Source organism: Rhamphochromis sp. 'chilingali' (assembly GCF_963969265.1).
Source record: "Rhamphochromis sp. 'chilingali' genome assembly, chromosome: 1".
Lineage (NCBI taxonomy): Eukaryota > Metazoa > Chordata > Actinopteri > Cichliformes > Cichlidae > Rhamphochromis > Rhamphochromis sp. 'chilingali'.
In genome coordinates, this window is record NC_137929.1 from 25,058,765 (window position 1) to 25,080,059 (window position 21,295).

Below are 21,295 nucleotides of genomic sequence, written 5' to 3' on the forward strand. Positions count from 1 at the left end.
ACACCAAATCCGGTCGTTGGTACTTGCTGGCTTGTGTAGCCACTAGGTAACAAAAGCTCAACACTGCGCCCAGCATCCTGGAGCACTTCTGTTGTTCTTTTGTACGTGTTTTGAGTTTTTATGTGCTTCGGAGTTTTTACGTGTTTTGGAGTTTGTACGTGCTTTGTCACTAGGGGCCACCGTAAATATACTTTTATTTATTCACTCCACATAAAATGTAATAAATAAATCATATAATACAAAAATCAACTATTCACATTTCAACTTTTAACTATTAAAATTTTCAGCTTTTTCTTTTTAAACAAATTTAAAATGAAACAACACAAAACACTACAAACCACAACACAATTAAATATAAATTAAAATATGAAAACAAAAAGAAGATGCACATTCTCTGTCATATGGGCCTGCATGAATAAACTTTCTGAGTCCTTTATCATCTGCAACTGAAAATAGTTGTGGATGATTACTATACCTTACTAATGTGACGTTGTTGTCCCTGGCTCTCTCTCTCTCCCTCCCGCTCTGTTCCTGTGCTACTCAGTGTAACTACCGCCCCTCCCCCCTCTGTCCAGCGTAAAGCACAAGGCTCCCGTGCTGAGTGAAGCAGAAAAAAAGTGCGAGAGAGAGGGTGAGAGAAAGAAAGAAAAAAAACCCCCACGTGACGGCTTGCGATAAGGAGCCGGCTCGCGTCGTTCACTTCAAGGAGTCAGCTCTAAGAGCCATTTCGTTCGCGAACGACCCATCAGTAATAACACTAGCTGGCCCAAGGTTTTCTATAAATCAGTTAGTTTTTGGTCATATAATCGAACACTGTTTGTGTAAAGAACAAATAAAATCGGCCACTTAAAATTCTGAGTTTGGCAGAGAAAAGCAAAGGGAAAAAAAAATCAAAATTACATAAACTTCAAACAGATTTTTGTCTTTCAAAAATGAATCTTTATTTCTTTCCATCGGGAATGTTGGTGAGGCTTTAAAATGGGAAGTGAAAAAGCAAGGCTCATCCTCATGCTTCACTTTTACTTTCAGTAGAAATCACTGTTATCATCATAATCTATCACTTGTAACTGATCCTTTTTCTTTTCTTTGCCTTCTTCTTCCTCCTCCTCTACTTCTTCTTCATCTGTCTTCTCATCTTTCTCAGTCTTGTCCTCCTCGTGAAATTCCTGGTATATCCCAGTCAGAACTTTAGCTGCTTCTAGAGACACTTTGAGACTTCCTATCACCTCGTCTTCATCCACGCTCACAACTGGCAGGAAGAGAAACCATTTGAAAAAATATTATGATTTCTACAAATTAGATGTAGTCAACAGTCATTTTAACTACTATGAATTAATGTGAAGGGTCTTGATGGTTTCCTTCACATGATAAATATCCATTTATCTTCATGCATGCTCAATCATCCAGGTAGGGAAATCCCAAAAAGTTGATTCTGTTAATTTCGATGTGTGTTTCAGTGGGAGAAACGTTTCGTCAACCATCCAGACTGAGTGAGTGAAGAAGTCACTTGGATGAGTGACGAAATGTTTCTCCCACTGAAAACTCTGCATCGAGATGAACAGACTTTTCGGCATATCCAATTAATAAACACTGCTCAAAAAAACCTCACGCACTGTCAAGCTGCTGTTCAATGACATCATTTCCTGTGAGCAGCAGTTCCTGTAGGTTCAGAAAAGCGTGTCCAACGTCCACACACTCCTCGTTATCGTCCATTGGCTCACTGACTACTGTGAACCTTAACCTGCCGTGACACATACAGACACACGAACTTACATTTAGAAGCAAGACTTTTCAATAGCAGAGATATTATTAAACTTCTTAAGTCAGATTTTAACGTCAGATTTACAAACACTACCTGCCCTGGTTGGGGTCAGTGCCCTCCAACTTCGTGTAAAGATACTGTCTAAGTGGAGTTGACTGTGAACCATCCACATAAATCACTGAGAAAGAAACAGAGATTTTGAGTCTATTTAGGATCTTTAAAGTTCAAAGCTTATTGGCACAAACATGGACAGCTCACTAACTCTTACCTCGTGTAAAGTTGTAGTGAATCTCCTCTCCTTTGGTAGGTTTGCGGAGGGACATGGGTGTTTCTGTTGTCTCCATCGGGATGCCCAGCAGCCGATATTCCACGTACACTCGCTGCACTGACTTATCCATTGCCACATTTGAGGAAGGTTCAAAAGTCAGGGACAGAATCTCCACTCGAAGCTTTTCTCCCTGAAATACAATGACAAAATGTTGGCCTCCACATTATTTCCAAAATAAAAGCTCATATTGTGTCCCCCTGTAGCACTATGTAGAAGAGCACAGTAAAGGCGGTATGATTATAATGTTTCCTTTGTTGTCTGTTGTTGCTCCATTCTTTCAGACAGTTACCTTCCTCATTTTTCGTTTTGGTGGTATGACAACGATGTCACTTTGTGAGGAACTTGACTCTGAAGATTCGGGGGCTTCAGTGTCCTCTGCAGCAGCTGTTTAGTCAAAATCAAAGCACTGTCAGCACTGAGCAGTCCTTTTTCTGCATGTTTAATGAATGGCAGAATAAAGCTATAAATTGCCGTAAGCAACCTAAATCAAGTGTGTTGTTTGTATATGAATAGTTACCGCTCTCACTCCTGTCCTCGTCTTCACCCTCAACAACTGACACCTGATCCACAATGGAAATATCCTGAAAAAAGAAAAGACAACACATGAGCCCATTCATCAAGTTCTCATTTGTGTCTTTTCATTCTAAATTTACATAAATTAGCTTTTCACAGCATTGTTTTGAATACAAGAATGTGATTGAGCTGACCTGAGTTCTGGCATCGCTGACAGAGCTGACCCTCGACGCAGTGGCGGGTGATTGTCTGGAAGATGTTCTCTCTGAATACCTTAAATAAGATTTAATATATTTTTAAAAAATTAATCATGTTCTTCTTACAAAATTTCTTATAAGTGACAGATGGATGAAACTGTTTTAAATAAATGTGATGCTGAAAGATTATTTTTTGTACCAATAAATAGTTGGTTTTGCAAAACATGAAGGTCTCTGTGTGGTGTTTGAAATGTCAAAAGTGTTGTTTCCAGCGAAAGAACCACTGCCCTTAGTGATTGATATATTTGTTTACCATATTATTTACACATTTGGTCCATATCAGGTCTTGAAGTTAACTCTATTCTGGGAGAGTCAATCTTAAGCTGTTTCTGCTCAGCTCTGCTGATGATCATAAAAGCGATGTTTGAAACTTCCAGTCAATTATTAAAACAATTAAAACTGATTATTATGGATTTAAAAATCTTATTTGGTTTTCATATGTAACTATTTTCAGTGATATCAACTTTAAGAAGCGCCCCTTGTATTAAAAAGAAATTACTTAGTAGCTGGTAAATGAGAAGGTGTGGTCAGTCTTGGCTCAGGTGTCAGATGAGGTGTTCTCTGGTAAAGCTCAGGCGACCTCTTAGTAGACCTCTTTCTGTCTGTAGACGTTGGCCTCACAGAGGTGGTTTGCTCTGCTCTTACATCTTGTGAGCTCCTCTGCTTGGTGGGTGGTGGCCGAGGCTGTAAGCCGACAAATATTGCATATCAGTGCACAAACAAACATGGCTGTATTGCGTGCTGAACTACCTCACCCACACATTCTTCAGATTAAAACCCTACCCAGGATTTTATCTCTTTCTGCAAAGGCTCAGGTTTCCAAGTCTGTGAAAAAAGCCATAGAAAAACAGATTTTAAGCTATAGGGGATAGGAAGTGTCTTTGAACACACAGATATCATGCACTTTCCTTACCTTCACTCTGGGCTTAGCTATGGGTCTCTGTGATGCATCATCCTTCTCTTGTCTCCTCTCCTCCCTTTCACTGCTCTCCCGTGCTCTGCCCTGCATGTCCGCTCTGCTTCCCTGTCGGCCTAGCAAGGCATCCACAGGTGGCTGAAATGGGTACTTCCATTTCATCATTACTCTGACCATGCCTCGAGGTCCACCGGCTGGATCTCTCAGCACATAATCCCCTGACAAAATATGAACTTGTGAGATATTCAGCCTTTCTGGTTTTTGAGCAATGCTACAAAACTGATTCAGAAACAGATGGTACTTTACAACCTGTATATGATCAGTTTCCCTAAACAAGCATGTAAATAGGTTAAATAAAAGTATTATAAACCAATTTGTGTTACTTTGTAGATACTTTGTAGCACTTTTTTCCACCTTCATCTACATTAATGTCTCCTGGAGTTATGGATGCAGAAAAATCATGCAGTTCTTTTACTTTTCTCCATCCCTCACCTCTGATCTCTCTCCCTGTAGCCAGGGTTCGCAGTGGTATTGGGGTTTTGGCCAGATAAGGTGGAGGTATCTGGTCATCACTGTCATCAAACACGTACACCCACAGACTGCTTGACCTGAGAAAAAAGTGCAATTGAGTGAAGTTAGCAGGCTGCTAAAGGTGAGATTAAATAGAAACAAAAACAGAAGAAAACTTTTGAACTAGCGTACCTGAGGTACTGCAGCACATCAGTTGTTATTGCAAGTGGGTAACTAGTAGCGTCATTGAACACTGGATCAGCTGTGCACTTGGTTGTTTGAGAGACATGTGGTGGCAGGTCGTAGAGCCTGTATGTCAGGTAGGCATCAGGAAGTAGTCCTGGCCATCGAGCGCTGAGGCCCACACAGCGTTCCAGCATTACCACCAGTTCATTGGGGATTCCTCCACCATAGTCATGTAACTCCTGCCATAAATATAAATCGAGTCATAAATAGATTCTGTACATGTTTGGAAGCAGAGCATCCAACTTTAAAAGGCTACTTCACCCAAACTGGACTCAAATTGGAAATAAATAAATATAATGAATGCATTTTGTAACAAATACATACACTTAACTGTAAAGCTAATACTGAACAAGGTGACAAGGGGCACAGATTTGCCTTAACACATGTGAACATACATGTAGCTCATACAGTAGGTGCAGTATGAGCTGGAAGGCCAAATTGTGTGTATTCCCAGTGTGGACACACTATTCACTGTGCTTTCATCAGCTTATCTTCTCTCTGATTTACCTCATGAATGCTGTCTTGCCACCCAAGCGTGATCTGCACAGGACTTCTGTGTCTCACTGTTTTCCAGTCAGCTCCACTCTCTGCCACAGTGGCCACAGGCTCTGCAGGAGGGAACAGACGTGCCCAGAAATCCACAACACCGACAACTTCACCCTCGTGTCCTGAGAGGGAGACGGTAAATAAAACGAAAACATTTCTAAGAGATCTTTTTGTTCATCTATGCAGTGGAATTAACAAAACAGCTTCTCTTTACACACTTGTAATATTCACGTGTCCACCAATACGCTCTCCTCTCCTCTCTATGGCACCCATTAGAGACATTTGTCCACTTCCGTGGGTCACAAACCGGACTCCTCCTAATGCCTGGTGGAGCTCTACTCTGACTCTTGACCCCTGACCTCCCAGCCGACCCACATCCCGGACTGTCAGGCAGTAGCGGGATGTGAAGCCATAATTGGGCTGGCTTCCCGACACCAGAGGAGTAGAGTGCATCTCAAAGTCCAGCAGGCTGTACGTGCAGAAGCTCACAATATCTTCACCTTTATCTGCCCCTGGATGGATGCCCCCCATAATACGCAGTCCTGCTGGGGTGAAGGTTGCAGCCTGGTGGTGGGAATGAGCAGTTATCATAACCTTTGGGAAAACAGCTTGAAATGATTCAGGCTCGGGATGTGAGTCTTTACCTTCAGGTGGATCTCTAGCAGCGATTCCCCAGCCTTGAGCTGAGAGAATGACATGTCATCCTCAATGGGCTGCACCACCTCCTGATCTCCAACTGGCCAGGTGTACTGTACTGGTATGGTACGTTTGTAGTTCCTGGGGCTGTATGCCAACTCTTTCAACTGGGCTTTAGGTACAGAGGAGAAAATAAAATGTTTGGAGATTCTGTCTAATGTACATCATTTCTTGCATGTCAAATAGTAAGTCTGAGTAACTAATTAGCAATTGTTTGTCGTTACTATAATGTAGAAAGGGTTGCTGTCATTTTCATCGTCACACCTTGTAAACTGTTGATCTGCAGAGCTCTTTTTGATAGCAGTTTGTCTTTCTCTGCAATCCTCCTCCTGCTCTCCTCTCTCTCTCTCTGCACCTTCTGGCTGACTGTACTTAACTCTTGCTTTGAGAAGAAAATGGGAGAAATTGCAAAAAAAATGGCGATAACGGCTATGTTCCACATAATTCACATATGCATTTAAAAGCTGTGCAAACCTGCAGGTCTTTAGTGATTTGGTGCTCCAGCAGTAAAAGGTTTCTGGTTTTCTGTAATTCGAGCACAGACTCAGCATGAGATGCCTGGATATTCACCAGCTCGCAGGGTGAATCTTCCAACTTCCCATCAGCCAGGAGGAAGCGCAAACCCTCCTTGCTCTCCTGCTGCGTTCTAAATGCCTGCAGTGAAAACGACACGAGGCTAAAAAAAAGGCAATTTATCTACTAATTTATGTGGTTTGTTTGTCTGACAGGGTGCAACGGAGTGCAAACCTTGATCTGCAGAAGGGTTTCGCTCAGCTCCTCAACGCTCATGTCAAACTCCTGGAAGAGAGGGAACCGTGTCACAAAGTGTGCTTAAAGCACCGATAACACACAGAAAGTGTAAATTAGCTGCTGAAAACTTCGGACCTTGCTCACAGAGTCCAGCCTGTCCTGCAGAGCAGAGACCTGCTCCTTGTACCGGAGCACCTCCTGTTCCAGCTGCTCTTGTTTGTCTCTCATAGACAAGGAAAGCTCTAAATGTAACAACAGAAATGAACAAACGGGGTTGTTATTACACAACCTGTTTGCTTTGGACGAGCACATGCCGAGAAATGAAGAGACCTCTTTCTTGCTCCATCTGCTCCTCCAGTATCTCCTTCTCTCGTCTCAGTTTCTCCTTCTCTACTTCCAGCCTGCGCCTGTCTTCCTGCTCTGCGAGCAGCATTTCCTCCATCCTGCTGATATTTCCCCCGAGCTTCTCGCTTGTCTGGAGCACTTCTTTCTGTTTTTCCACCTGGTGATCATGGGTGCTTTGAGAAGATAAAGTACTGAAAAAAGGGTGGAAAAAAAGGTTTAAATAACCACTGAAACAACAGGTGATGTTTTGTGGTTTATATTGGAATTAATAACTTTCTTTGGTCTTGAAGCACATACTCTTTTACCTTTCTAGCAGCGTGTCATAATTTCTTTTAATCAGGTCCCTCTCTCCTTCCAGGTCTGATATCCTCTCCTGCAGCTGATAGAGAAATTATATATTATATGATCTCCAGATTTTTGGTAATGACCCATAGACATCCTTCTGTCATCTTTGAGGTTCTCTCTTAGATTTGTTCCTGCAGATGAGGTAGCGTACCTTGTCGAGGGTCTGCAGAGACAGGGTCGTGTTGGTAAGCTGTCCCTCTAGTTCCAGAGCTTTTTGTCTTTCCTGTTTCAGTTGTTCGGTCAGTTCCTCAGCTTTCCCCAGCAGAGCTCCTTGACTTTCCCTCATTGATCTCTGAGTCTGATATAAAAACATGGCAGTCAAAATTACGATTAGCGCTTTTTCAAATTTTACTTACCTGAAACATCAGCTGAACTTTATCAGTGTGCTGAGACCTTTACCTCTTCTAGCTGATTCTCATACGCCTAGAAGAAAAGCAAAATGTCTAGTAAGCTGAAAAAAGAAGTTCCTGTGACATAAGAAAAGAAATGTTTGACAGACAGTGTTTCTGACCTCTTGCAGGTTGGTGAATTTCTCCTGTGTAACTCTCAGGGCAGCACTCTTTTCTGAAAGCTGCTTTTGCAGACGGATTAAATCCACATTCTCCCTGATAGTTATTCTGGTAGAGACAAATCATTTTGGACATATTTCATGGATGAATTTACTTATGTTCTTTTTTTTTAAAAAAAAGCAAAAATGCAAGTGTTTGCTTATGTTTGTGTTTAAAGTTTAAGATCACAGGTTTATTTTCTGTCCTCACCGTTACATCAGTGGATGCTCAAACACGATGAACGCTTTAAACAAGGCTTCATCTCAGACAGCTCTGTTTTTGCTTTTTCAGTTTTTGTTGATGACAAAGAGAGGGAACAATCCTGGTGTTTGCTCACACCTTCTGTTTGCAATTTGCAGCCAATAAGAAGAAAGTTCAAAAAGGGAGACTGAGGAGCTACGACACACAGTGAGCTTTCAGACAGTGAGTGGGTTGAACGGACAGGCTGTGCCGAAGCCCAGTAAAACATAAACAAGACTTATTTTAAATCAGCTGATTCACTCACTGGTGAACTGTGCAAAGCTTGTCTGGTAGAGTGTGAAAGTGAGCACAAAGGGCTCAACTCAATTCGAGTGCACAGCCGTGATACAACGTGTGAGATTATTGTATGATATGCTGAGAGGATACATGCTGTATCATGCACAAAGGCACTTAGCTCTACAATGCTGCCATTTGATGTTCTTGCTACAAACGGCTCAAGCAAATTAAGTCAAACTAGGATGCTGTCATGCTGAGCATTCACAGTTATTCTCACAGTGAACATAAATATCCCCTAAAAAGCCTTTCAAAAAATGCAGTAACATCAATTATCCTGTTTTATTTAATTGTTTCATTATTGTCTCTGTGATGTCTCTGCTGTAGCTACCGGTGTCTGTCGGCCTGTTGCTTCCTCATCTCTCGAAAGGTCCCCTCAATCTCTTTCTCTTTCTCTCTCAGCGAGTCTCTGAGCGCCTGGGCAGTTAGTTCCAGCTCTGCCACCCTCACCTGTTCTGTCATAGTGGACCTGCTGGGTGGGAAAGACACAGTGAGATTCAGAGGCTTTTAGCGCAGATGTTTTCCTTGTCGCTTATTAATGTGCGTCATGTGATTTACTTCAGCTACGCAAGAGTGTGGTCAGTCATGTCACGCTAAAGGATGATCTGCTGTAGCTAATGGATCATTTGGTCATTTAGCACATCACACATGGGACACTTACAACCTCTCCATCTCTGCCCTGGTGTCTTCCAGTGTAGGGCCATATCGAGGTGGTGCAGTCTGGGCTGCCCTCCTCATTCCACCGTCTCCGTCCAGATTTTTACCTAACAACACGAAGACCAGGGAAGGAAAATAAAGAGATTTAAGAGGGAATCACTGCGGCCTCTATTCTTGTTGTTGTTGCTGTTGCACACACCTTTACTGAATTTGTAGGGTGTGCGAGCTCCCAGGTCCATAATGTGCTGCTTGGCCAGGCTGAGTTTGTTCTGCAGCACTCCTTTCTGGCTCTCCAGCATTGCCACTCGGGCTTCCAGCTCCTGTATTGTGTCCTCCATGTCCCTCTCCTTAACACCACTGGAGCCAGGACTGGTCTGACGAAGACGCATTAGCCTAGCAGACATACTGAGGCAAAGCAGAGAGGTTTAATTGGCCACAGTTTGGCTGACAGGTGTTCAGTAAGTGCCTTTAAAAAGTGCAAAAGGCACTCCTTAATCTCTCTTTGGAGTTTCAATATTACTTTCATCTTATTGCCAGTAAATAAATTTTCATTAATATGCTCCACGTTGTTCAAATGTATGGAATCAGGTACAAAAAGTGTATTTTGCGTGTGTTACCTGCGTAGTCTCTGGTCCTGGGTGCGTGTGTGTTGTTTTAGCACACTGTTCTCCTCCTGCAGTCGGAGGCACAGGTCCTCCAGGTGCTCTCTGGGAAATCGAAAAAGGCGCTGAGGGTCTGCTGGACAGGGAGATGGAGACACAGAGAAAGCACACACAGACATGAAAACTGAAGATTCTGTTGTGCGACTTCCATACAGACTATAAAAACCTGAAGTGCTTTTACCTTTTGTCCTCATGACATGATGCTTCTTCCAGGACTTGACATCCCGTAGAGTATCTGAGAAGATGGCAATGAGGCGATATTTGCAGTTATTCCTAATGATTTACAGTTTATTTATTGCCTAAACCCTGCTCATAATTAATAAACTGAGACTTAATGCAAAGCTAAATTGTAACATTCATTGGCATTATCTCTTTGATGCTTGTACTTCAAGGTTTTGGTTTATTTTCTTCAAGTTGTGTTTTTAATGACAGACAAAAACACATATCAGTACAAACCAACCTGGGACAGTTGGCATCAGTCCCCCTCTCATCAGGCCCACATCCCTCACTGGGAGGTCCCCAGCTGTCTCGTCCACCACCGGCGACATTACACCGCTCTTCACAGACTCATCTTCTCAGAAACCTTCAGCCTTACAAAACCTGAATTTGGTTCAAATGAGGTTGAATTGCTGAAGACGAAATACCTTAATACTGCAAATATGACACGTTTTAAAGTTTCACTATGGTAACTACACTAAACGGCAATAAACAATTAAAAACAGAGAATAATTGTAGGGTCTCTACAGTCTAACTGTTTTAAAAGATATTCCAAAGTGACTACTTTAAACTGTAATGTGCTCAATGCCCAGAAAAGCTAACAGTTTATTTTAAAGAATTCAGACTTCAACACTGAAAGATTTCCTAATAAGAACTATTTAACTCACCGTGTGAGAATTGTGTGGTGTTTCCTGCTTGAGCCCGGTGTCCAGCACAACCAGGCAGGATTTATGTCTGTCCGTCCTGTCCAGGTTTAATCCCTCTTAAGACTTTCTTCTTTCGTTCCTTCCCAACCTCTGTTAGCTTAGTCTTCACAGAGAGATGCTTTCTACTTTAGATCTATGTTAATATATTTCCGTGCATAGATGTAATTCAGTGAGAAACATTAGTATATAGTAGTCGTGGTCCAATCTTGAAGCAGTGTTCCACATGCGTGGATGCTAATCCTATTTCCATGATAATCTGATTAGCGAGCATCAGATTGTAGATTAAGATGTGCTCTGAAATCAGTTTGTAGTTAGGTTATAATGACTGAGGAGAGCTGTTATTAGAGTGAAGCAGGTCTCAGATCTGTTTACTGGAGCACAAGGGAAGCAGATAATAAATACGTGGGTGGAGGCTGTAAGCATATACAACAGATAACAGCAGCTGATTGAAAAACACGAGTATGGTTCTCATGTAGTGCTTTTCTACTCAAGGTCACTTTTATTACAGTATTTTCAGAGGCTAAGAATAAATTGACTGACAAGCAGTTTCATGGCCTGATGGTTTATTATACAAATGAAAAGGACATACGAAGATGATTCAGTCAATTCATTGTGTTGCATTTGTATGCTATAGATTTTCAGTGTTGTTTTAAATACAAGGATTTACAAGAACATTAGAGCTGTAACACTCAAGAACGGGAAGGCCAGAAAACAGATGAAACCAAGACGAACTTGTATCAGGATGATGGGAGGAGAAACGTGTGGAGAAGGAAAGAAACAGTTGATGATCAGAAGCATGTGGTGGGACCAGTGTTATGGCATGGACATGTACAGTCACTAGTGTTTATTGATGATGTGACAGCTGACAGAAGTAAAAGGATGAATTCTCTAGTATACAAGCCAGAATACAATATATCCTATATGTAGAAATCATTATTTTACAGTTGCTAAGCAAAGCAAGTAGAGTTTGAGATATTTATTGAGAAAGGAGTATTTTTTATGAACAGTTTCATTCAAAAATTTAATACTAACTTTAGAATTTGCATGCAGTTTTTAAATGTTTAAAAATATCTTCATGCATTACAAAACAGGGAACAGTTTAATGCAAAAAAACACAAACAAACCCAGATCGACGTACATCATATAGTGATGTCATCTAAGTCCTTGCCTTCATCAATTCCACTGACTTGGCGGATGATAAGTGGCGATTTGTTGCTGCCGTTGTCACTCATGTCAGGGTTAAAAAAGGGAAGCATGGCGTCGGTGAATTGGACGCATTTGAAAGAATAGATGTGTGACTGGGTCTCTGCGTCGTAAAATGACACCCTGCCTTCCTCATAATCCAAAAACACCCCAACGACATGTGGTCTCTGAGCGAGGCACAACAGCTCTGCCTGTCCAGCACATGCCCGGTACTCACTGCCCTTCCTCAAACAGATAGTCCAATAACCATCTTCTGGACACAGTGTGATCAAACCTTTCCTGTTGACTGATTCTTTAGCTACACCTAGATCCCACGCTGTCTTGTCTCCGACATCCACCTCCCAGTAGTGCCTTCCTGTGGTGAATCCCTGTTTAAGGAGAGAGCTACACATCACTGACTGCCCATTTTTCCGTGTATCACAGAGAGCAACAAAAAGACAAAATTTTTAAAGGGGAACCCGCTACATCTTTAATTACCTTGAGGGCGAGGACACATGGCGCCGTGTCAAAACGCTCTGGTATGTCAGCCACGTTTTGTTCAGCCTCTCCATCCCAGACCTGCCTCCCATCCTCTGATAAAACCAGCCAAGGGTTGGCTGTCCTGGGGTCCAGCTGAACATCAGCTGGTAGGAAGACACAGTTTATGCGGGACTTTATTAGCCTCTTATTTCTAATAAGAAAATATTTTTGTGTGGTTTTCTGTTTTGTCAAAGCAGGAAATATAAATGTTCCCTTTCATGACAGTTAACAGTGAACATTCTTACCTGCATACTGCTGAATCTTCTCATGCTCTGCAAAAAGATCAGAACATACGGTCAAAAATACTCCACCCATGTGTGATCTTTGATTGCGATGTTGTTTGAAAGCAGCTGTTCAGTCATTTAATGTAATGATGCTGACAAAAAACAAATACATAAAAAAAGCTGAATAGATATGAACCTTGAATGGAAAGTTTTTTCAGCTCCGATTGCAGCTGCTGCACAATGTTGACCACTGCTCTGCGTAATAGCCCCAAACTGGTGTCTGCATGGACGATGATTTCAGAGCAGGATTTGGCCGATGGAGGAGAACTCAGAGCTGGAAACCTCTGACACAAAGAAGAGAAAACTTACTTTAAAAGCAATGATTTACAATACAAAGCAGGATGACTTAAAAAAAATCCTGATTTTTGTAACTGGATACAATAACAGCAAAACAATGACAAATGATCCATCTCCCACTGAATTAGAGCCACTTCCCATGTGTTTTTCTGTCTACCTCCCCACCTTCTGGAAAATAAACTAAATTCCTAACCTGTATGAGATGGAGGTGGTCATCTGTGTGAAAAAGCTGCTCCATTTCACTTCTTCTCCTCTGCAGTTCAGTGATTTCCAGCTCAAGTTCTGCAACGAGCCTGTCTGCCCTCTGCTCCGCTGCCGCCTGCCTCCTCTGGATCATCTCCACCAGCTCGGCTTGATTTCTCTCCATGGTACGAATGAGAGCGGAGAAAATCTGTACGCTTTTCTCTATGTCTCTCTTTGAATTTACCTATAGAGGGCATTAAGCAAATACAAACAAAGACACATTTTTCCTCAGGGAAGCAAAAGGTTCAGCAGTAGATCAATTTGAACACATGTGGCTTCCAAGCAGAACAATACAGAACCCAGACAGTTGATTATGTCCATCTGAACATTGTGTTTTCAGTGTTGTCATTCATTTAAGTGAGTTCATCAGTCTCAGGGAACTTACATAATGACCGAAACCAGCACCATTGCCTGACAATGTCCAGGAGATTTCACACCCTGGACAGGGAGGAATGCCAAGTGGGAGACAGGGGGACGATCTGAGAACTGAACTGAGAAAGGGCCTAACTGTCTTACAATGTGCTGATTGATCAGTGGTCACGACAATTTGCATATTAATGATGATGAAACTGAGCTCACGGTCCATTGTTATGGAATGGTGCCAGTTTCTAGGTGCTTTAATCACAGCCTGAGAGGCTTAAACCTCCAGATATTCTATGCTCTTATGTTAACTCACTTTGCTGAGCTCCACACATCGTTTAATCTCCTCCACTTTCTGCAGTCTGTCCTGGATCATTTGCTGAACATCACCCTCGATCCTCTTCATCTGCGCCTAAACGTTAAAACGAGGACAGAACCTTTAAATAGTTACAGTCTTATGCCAGAGTTTAGTTTAGCATTTAATTTAACAAGAGTTCAGTGCGGCGGAGGAGTTCACACCTTCCTCTCTTGGCTTTCTCGTTCAACTGGGACCGTTTTGTGAGAGCGGTGGTCGGTTTCGGTGCACAGCACACAAACACACCTTTGGTCACTTCTGCAGAACAGCTCCAAAAGCCTTTGGTGCTTTTTACACATCCTGTTCTGCAGCATTGCCACGGGTTCAATCAGCTTGTGAATCCTCAAGGTGGCAACTCTCAGGTGAGGCTCCAGGTGCATCTCGCAGTACGAAGTCAGACACGTGAGGCATGATTTCAGTGCCTCAGTTTTCGTTCCTGTGCACACATCGCAATAGATGACTTTTTCTGTCGCTGCAATCACGCCGTTCTGCCTTCTCGCTCGGATCTGCTCTGAAATTTCCTTCGCAAAAGAGTTTTCACAAAGCTCAGGGCGGCCTTCAAAGACTGTGTGACATTTGGGGCAGCTAATTGCACGGCTAACGTCCCAGTGTGTTGTGATGCAGGTGAAGCAGAAGCTGTGACCGCAGGGGATGGAGACGGGCTCTGAGAAAACATCTTGGCAGATGGAACACTGAAACTGCACCTCTGACAGACGAAAACTATTGGAAGCCATCGCCTCAGAGCTAAAGAAAGAACATTAGAGAGGAGAGAGCTTAGAAAACATTAATCATTTACTTTCTGGCTAACAAATGACCTCAAACGTAGATCACGGTCATTTTTCAAGGCATTTCCCTTATTGTCAGCTCTGTAAGTACTTGGAATAGAGCCAGACGCACAAACCTCCTTATCAATGGTTTGAAACAATTCAAAGCAGTTCACTGGACAAAGTCCAGCTGCATGGTGACATAGTTCAGCCTTTCACTTCCTCTTTAAGCTTAACTTTAAAAAAAGGGCCTGAGACACTGAACAGACATACTAACAGGCTCCTTCTTTTCCAAACATTGTAATTTGTCATTGTGGAACCTTTTCAGTATAACATATTCCATTAGGGGGTAAAAACTGACAGCTTCAGATATTAGTATACAGTATGTTATCTGTCTGGTACAAAGGAAAGCAGATCAAGAGCAGAAATATCTAAAAAATAATGTTGAGTCGTACCTAGTTCATCTCTCATCGTGTTTTGCTCTTACCTTTCCTGAATGCGAAAGCTGATCTCTGAGGCAGCGAAACATAATACTAGCACTGTGGTTGTGAAGCCAAAGTCCTTCCTATTCAGCTGTTGGCACACCCACACGACTCTCCCTCTCATTCTCTTTTTTCTCCTTTGCATTTTGTTCCTGGGCGGGAGGAGTAAGGTCTGTATCAGGTGCATTGCTGGTTTTGTATTGTGTGGCAGTTCTTTGTATGGATGTATTGCTGCTGTGTTTGTATTGCGCACACCTTAAATGTTGATTTAAAAAAAATATATATATATATATTATATTTTTGAACACGGATGATTTATCTGTTACCCATTTCTCATACTCCTGCAATAGATTCACAGCTCAACACGCTGAAAAGATCTTCAGAAAACCGCAGCACTGATCCATACTGTCTGAAGGCCTACTTTTTAAAAATGTCACATATAAGCCCAGTGAAAAAATCTTGGTGCTGCAGAAAGTCAATTGTCAGTTAAAGTGAATATTAAGAGGTGTTGACACTGAAAAAAAGAACAAAAGCAGAGGTTAGTCTCACCTCCTCAGAAGTATCCTCAGCATCCTTTAGATACATTGCATGCTTTAGATGCGATGGCAATGGCTGAGTTGATTCATATAGTACATTTGCTTACATGATTACATGACTGAATTTGCTGAACACAAAAGAGAAAAAAAAGACTGAAAAAAATCTATGTTGGCTTATTATATTTTAAAGCAATAAAAAGTACAAAACAAAATTTGAAATAAAAGACAAGTTAATACATACATACACACACACTAAAGAGATTCAGGAAAACAAACAAACAAAACAAACAAAAAAACATTGTTGTTCTTTATGTTGCAAGTTCATGGGAGAAACAGAAGAGTGTTCTTCAAGCGTAGCATGCTGGTACTCTGTGACCCGGAAACACCCTCGGACAAAAACTATTTCATCCTAATGACAAAACACATAAAAACAAACTGAACTGTGTGTGCTGTGCAATTGAGTGAGGAGCCCACTCTGCAGATGCATAGTACAACATAGGAGGCCCAGCTCATCAGCACAGATGTACATATTCACATCATTCTTTTGAAGGTAAAAAGGCTCACATTTTGGTTAGAAGACACAGATGCTTTTTGAGATAATGGTAAATGACGCCATATGTGTCCATCTGAAACTCACCATCACTTTTTAGAACTGAAAAAGCTTTTTGGATGAAAAATGAAATGTCTTCAAGAACTTAATAAGAAGTCCAGTTGCCTTCAACTCAGACGCTGCAGTTTCATTTTATAAAGCATCTTTCTCATTGGTCAGATTTTTGTACTCTACTAACTTCTATTTAAGAGTAGTTTGACAAGAACAAAACATTGATTTCATTTATAAAAATCCAAGATGTTCATGTCCTAAGACTGAGAGAATATTTCATTCCCTACCATCTTTGCCATGTCATGAATTTCCTAGTTCGTGTTCCTTAGTTTGCAGTAGTGATGGCTAAACTAAGCTTTCTGAAGCATTGAAGCTTGTGTTAAAAAACGGTTCATTACTTGAGTCATCTCTGGTGACATCTGGTGGCCAAAAATATGAAGAACAGCTTTAATCTACAAATTGAAGTGTACTGCTTCATTATGACTGCCCACTCTACAGAGTGGAGTTCACAATTCTGTCTGGTATTGGGTCCCCTTTCTGCTGCTTTGAACATGTATTTTTTGGGGAGAAAAAATTATGTCTATTTGTTTAATAAATACATTTGATCAATAAACTTTCCTTATTTAAACATGTGCCATGGTGTGGTCTGTCTTTGCTTGTGACGTCTTGATGTTAGTAAACACAATAGATGAAAAATACATATATACATATAATAATAATGAACATTATTATTATGGAGTATGCTTTTGCTGTGAGGTCCTGCCTCCATGTACTTATGCAATTAATCACTGGACAGATGGACAGCTATGTTTATAAATAATATTATATCAGGTCAATTGTCTTATACATATTTTTGACCTGGAATTGATTGTGAACTGGAAAGGGAAAATACTTATGAACTTGTAAAGTAAAAACATGATGCATTTAAGGTTATCCTGTTTGGCTTTTATTTAAGAAGAGAATTTGTTCCACTGTGCGATGGTCGAGTCTGTTTCTTTCGGAGATAATTTCTCCTGCCTTAGAGAAAATCCGCTCACATGGAACAGAAGAGGCTGGCGTGCACAGAAACTGGTAGAGATGCAGGTATACGGTCTTCCTGGGTCCCACAGACTATCACCTCAACAGAATAAACAAATTCAATTGCTGCACATTTTTGTAGAATAACATTTTAAGATTGTTTTAAAAATAAAATAACACCCAAAACAAAGGCAAACAACAAGAACACAAAGCTGGCAAACCCACCCGATTGACCAAAATTAACTCAAAATACTCCCATGTGACAGAACCTCCTCTCCTCCTTGCTGGCTCCATATCTCTCAATAGAATGATCAGTGGTTTGTTATCTCTCACCATCAAAACACTCCACAAATCCCATGCATGATTTACTTCCTTATAAACCATTGAACCAGGTGCCGAAGAGTTACGTTCTAAATGAAGCCTCGACACAGTGTTTCTGACGCAGTGTTTTTTTGTGAAAGACGCTCCAGAGCGTCAGCTTCAAGCAGGCTATCGCTAGTTTCTAGATTCAAGTGTCCAGTTTAGTTTCTAGTTTTCACGTTTGAGGTTTTGGTTAGTTTTTTTGTGAAGTTTACTTTTTATGGAAAGTCTCCCAGCAATAAACGCTTTAAGTTCATTCTGTTTCGTGAGCCCTGCAGTTGGGTCCTACATCCTGCCTGCCACACAGGACACATGACAATAGGTTTTGAAATATAATGTTGTACTATAAATCCCAGAATTTTGTTTATTTGCATCAACACAATTGTAATACTTGCAAGAAAAACATCACATAGCCATTACTGAATGATCTCTTTTACTGTTAAAGAACACAGAATGAAGAGCAAAAAAAATATCTACTTTTATTTATGTATTTTTTTTTAAATTAAACAATTAATTTGTTTTGGTTCCTTTTTGAGGAAAGTAAGTAATAAATGTGAAAGGCACTTAAGAAACATTCTTTTCTTCTTTGCTGCATAGATCTGTTCACTTCCATTCAATCACTTCTTTTCTCTTCTCATGTTATGGTTTAACCTTCAGGACCTTCAGGGAAAAAAACTGTGGCAATATTCCATTTTTTCTGAAGAACTAGATGGGGAAAAAACAACACATGCACACACAACAGGAAATCAGTGGATGAAGTGAAAGTAAAATAAGAATGTCTTGATGCTGAAAATCAAACAGAGGTTAGTCTGACCTCCTCCAGTATATCCCGAATTTCTGAGTCTGACAGCTGAGGAAATGACTTCAGTCTCATGTTCAGTCCGATGATAAAGTCTGTTGATACAAAAGCACAATTTTTACATAAAATAATAAAAAGATCATTTTAAATGATAATGTACTCTTTTAAAATAACTATGTATTACTTTTCATTTCAGTACATAAAACAATACTATGATGTTCGTTATTATGATTTCATGAAATCTTTATTTATGAATTAAATTAAACAATTATTATTTTATTTAACTATCTGAAGTAGAGTTAACCAAGAACATATGACCTCATTACAATATTATGTTTTTATTTCATAATTTCTCAATTATATTTACATTTTATACATTTTTAAGTGAGTATTTTGTCTTGCTTTATCCTGACATCAGAATTATTTTCCGAGCTTCTGTTTTTAAAATTAAACGCCAATTCCAAAAATGTTGGGGCCCTATTTAAAATGCAAATAAAAACAGATTGCACTATTTTCCAAATCTCGTAAACCCATATTTTATCCACAAAACAATATTAAAAATAACTTCTTCTACCTGGAAAAAAGAAAAACGTACGATTTTTAAAAAAATATATTAAATTGAATTTTTTTGAATGTGATGGTTTACAATGTGTAACATCACCTCTACCTTTCACAAGAGTCTGTCAATATGTCCTAGGCACTAGTGTACCAAAGCACCCATACCATCAAGGATACAGGCTTTTGAACTGAGCACTGATCACAGAACAGTTTTCACATTGCCTCAGTCCATTTTAAATAAGCTTTGGCCAATAGAAGACAGTGGCATTTTGTGTTTACCTATGTCTTTGCATGATAGAGCTTTAACCTGCATTTGTGGATGGCAGAGTAGAATATCTTCACAACAATTTCTGAAAGTTAGACATGAAATATGGACATCTATTGCTGATATTGGAGAGATTTCTCCAAATTGCGCAAAGTTTTCAAAGACATTATGTACTGTATGACAATGATGAGATATTCAAAGTGTTAGCAGTTTTATGTTCAGGAACGTTATATTACTTATTTATTATTATTATTCACTTTGTTTTTGCATTTCAGACAAAATTACCAATCTTTACTCTTGAGAAACCGGGCCTCTCTAAAGTGCTCTTCCTATAACCGATCATGTAATCTGCTTAGCTGAAAAGGTTCCTCCAGCAGCTCCTTTTGAGTACCACTTCTTTTTCCAGTTTTTTGATATCCCCATCCTTACTTTTTTGAGAAATGTTGGTGGATGTCTCAAAAAACACTAATGCAAAATAAGTTTATATGATACAGTTTCTATGTTCGATAGTTAATAAAGTATAAAATATTTTACATAGCTTTCCAACTGGATTTCCAGACCCAAACCCATCAGACAAATATGAGTAAAAAACAAAAAACAAAAACTAAAATGACCAAATGACACAAAGAGATAATTGCAGACACAAAGAAATAATTCAGAAGTGCAGCAAATTAAAGAAATGCAAATACTTACTAGGCCCTTAAGATATAGGAAGCAGAATCAGTGGTGTTTTTACATGAAAAAAAAAAAGATATTTCAAATGAAAATTCAAATTATGCAACTGTTTTCCTGAAAATTGATTTCTGACAAGTAAAAAAAGAAAACACAAAAAAATTATACTGTTTAATTATTATCAGTAGTTTGTGAAAACATTGTAATGCAGTTTAAATCAATTGATTAATTTACCAGTGACTGCAGTAATGGTGACTCCACTGCTTCTGACGTTCTCAAACACAGAGTAGAGAGTGAATGTGTATTGAGTTCCAGCAGTGAGAGATGAGACTGTGTGATTCACTGGTCCATTTCCAGCTGGTGCACTGATGCTTGTCTCTGTACCATTAAACTGGAGAACAAAGCTGACATTGTTGTTGACTTTATTCCACTGCAGAGTGATGCTGGTTTCATTTTGTCCTGATGATATGAGGTTTTGTGCATTTGAAGGAGCTAAATGGAAAAATGAGAAAATAAATTAAGTTTCAAAAATTCTTCCAAATTGATTTCTCACTAGTTAAAAACAGTAAAAAATTATACTGTTGAATTATTATCAGTATTTTTTGAAAATATTGTATTGCAGTTTAAATCAATTGATTAACTCACCAGTGACTGCAGTAATGGTGACTCCACTGCTTCTGACGTTCTCAAACACAGAGTAGAGAGTGAATGTGTATTGAGTTCCAGCAGTGAGAGATGAGACTGTTTGATTTACTGGTCCATTTCCAGCTGGTGCACTGATGCTTGTCTCTGTACCATTAAACTGGAGAACAAAGCTGACATTGTTGTTGACTTTATTCCACTGCAGAGTGATGCTGGTTTCATTTTGTCCTGATGATATGAGGTTTTGTGCATTTGAAGGAGCTAAATGGAAAAATGAGAAAAAGTAAGTTTCAAAAATTCTTCAAAATATATTTCTCACTAGTTAAAAACAGTAAAAAATTATACTGTTGAATTATTATCAGTATTTTTTGAAAATATTGTATTGCAGTTTAAATCAATTGATTAACTCACCAGTGACTGCAGTAATGGTGACTCCACTGCTTCTGACGTTCTCAAACACAGAGTAGAGAGTGAATGTGTATTGAGTTCCAGCAGTGAGAGATGAGACTGTTTGATTCACTGGTCCATTTCCAGCTGGTGCACTGATGCTTGTGTCTGTACCATTAAACTGGAGAACAAAGCTGACATTGTTGTTGACTTTATTCCACTGCAGAGTGATGCTGGTTTCATTTTGTCCTGATGATATGAGATTTTGTGCATTTGAAGGAGCTAAATGGAAAAATGAGAAAATAAAGTAAGTTTCAAAAATTGTTCCAAATTGATTTCTCACTAGTTAAAAACAGTGAAAAATTATACTGTTGAATTATTATCAGTATTTTTTGAAAATATTGTATTGTAGT

The 21,295-nt window shown here is 39.9% G+C and overlaps 2 protein-coding genes across 2 annotated transcripts; both read right to left on the bottom strand.

Annotated features, from left to right (window-relative positions):
* Positions 1-866: 866 nt before the first annotated feature.
* Positions 867-10,630, bottom strand: rpgrip1 (RPGR interacting protein 1). The gene is made up of 31 exons (XM_080896674.1): positions 10,500-10,630; positions 10,076-10,215; positions 9,797-9,850; positions 9,571-9,691; positions 9,153-9,358; positions 8,958-9,060; positions 8,628-8,768; positions 7,726-7,831; positions 7,614-7,637; positions 7,366-7,512; positions 7,175-7,248; positions 6,855-7,060; positions 6,660-6,766; positions 6,522-6,572; positions 6,249-6,428; positions 6,039-6,156; positions 5,723-5,886; positions 5,297-5,642; positions 5,040-5,200; positions 4,479-4,711; positions 4,269-4,384; positions 3,774-3,994; positions 3,644-3,685; positions 3,360-3,544; positions 2,798-2,876; positions 2,608-2,671; positions 2,380-2,474; positions 2,031-2,220; positions 1,856-1,940; positions 1,614-1,741; positions 867-1,249 (listed from the first exon to the last, which is right to left on the bottom strand). Exons 2-31 carry the CDS (start codon positions 10,161-10,163, stop codon positions 1,026-1,028), a joined length of 4,059 nt encoding a protein of 1,352 aa, XP_080752800.1. The 5' UTR covers positions 10,164-10,215; positions 10,500-10,630; the 3' UTR covers positions 867-1,025.
* A 510-nt stretch (positions 10,631-11,140) lies between these two features.
* On the bottom strand, positions 11,141-15,107 carry LOC308403027 (E3 ubiquitin-protein ligase TRIM39-like). Its single transcript, XM_080892249.1, has 8 exons — positions 15,051-15,107; positions 13,964-14,543; positions 13,761-13,856; positions 13,035-13,268; positions 12,681-12,828; positions 12,506-12,532; positions 12,219-12,364; positions 11,141-12,109 (listed from the first exon to the last, which is right to left on the bottom strand). Exons 2-8 carry the CDS (start codon positions 14,531-14,533, stop codon positions 11,678-11,680), a joined length of 1,653 nt encoding a protein of 550 aa, XP_080748375.1. The 5' UTR covers positions 14,534-14,543; positions 15,051-15,107; the 3' UTR covers positions 11,141-11,677.
* Positions 15,108-21,295: the final 6,188 nt, after the last annotated feature.

Coding starts and splice junctions, on each gene's coding strand:
- rpgrip1 (XM_080896674.1), bottom strand. CDS start 10,163: ATGTCGCCGGTGGTGGACGAGACAGCTGGGGACCTCCCAGTGAGGGAT. Junction 9,061..9,152: donor ACCCTACAAATTCAGTAAAG/GTGTGTGCAACA, acceptor TCGTGTTGTTAG/GTAAAAATCTGGACGGAGAC. Junction 3,995..4,268: donor TACAGGGAGAGAGATCAGAG/GTGAGGGATGGA, acceptor ATATTTTGTCAG/GGGATTATGTGCTGAGAGAT.
- LOC308403027 (XM_080892249.1), bottom strand. CDS start 14,533: ATGGCTTCCAATAGTTTTCGTCTGTCAGAGGTGCAGTTTCAGTGTTCC. Junction 12,829..13,034: donor ACCACCTCCATCTCATACAG/GTTAGGAATTTA, acceptor TCTTTGTGTCAG/AGGTTTCCAGCTCTGAGTTC. Junction 12,533..12,680: donor GAAAAAACTTTCCATTCAAG/GTTCATATCTAT, acceptor ATCTTTTTGCAG/AGCATGAGAAGATTCAGCAG.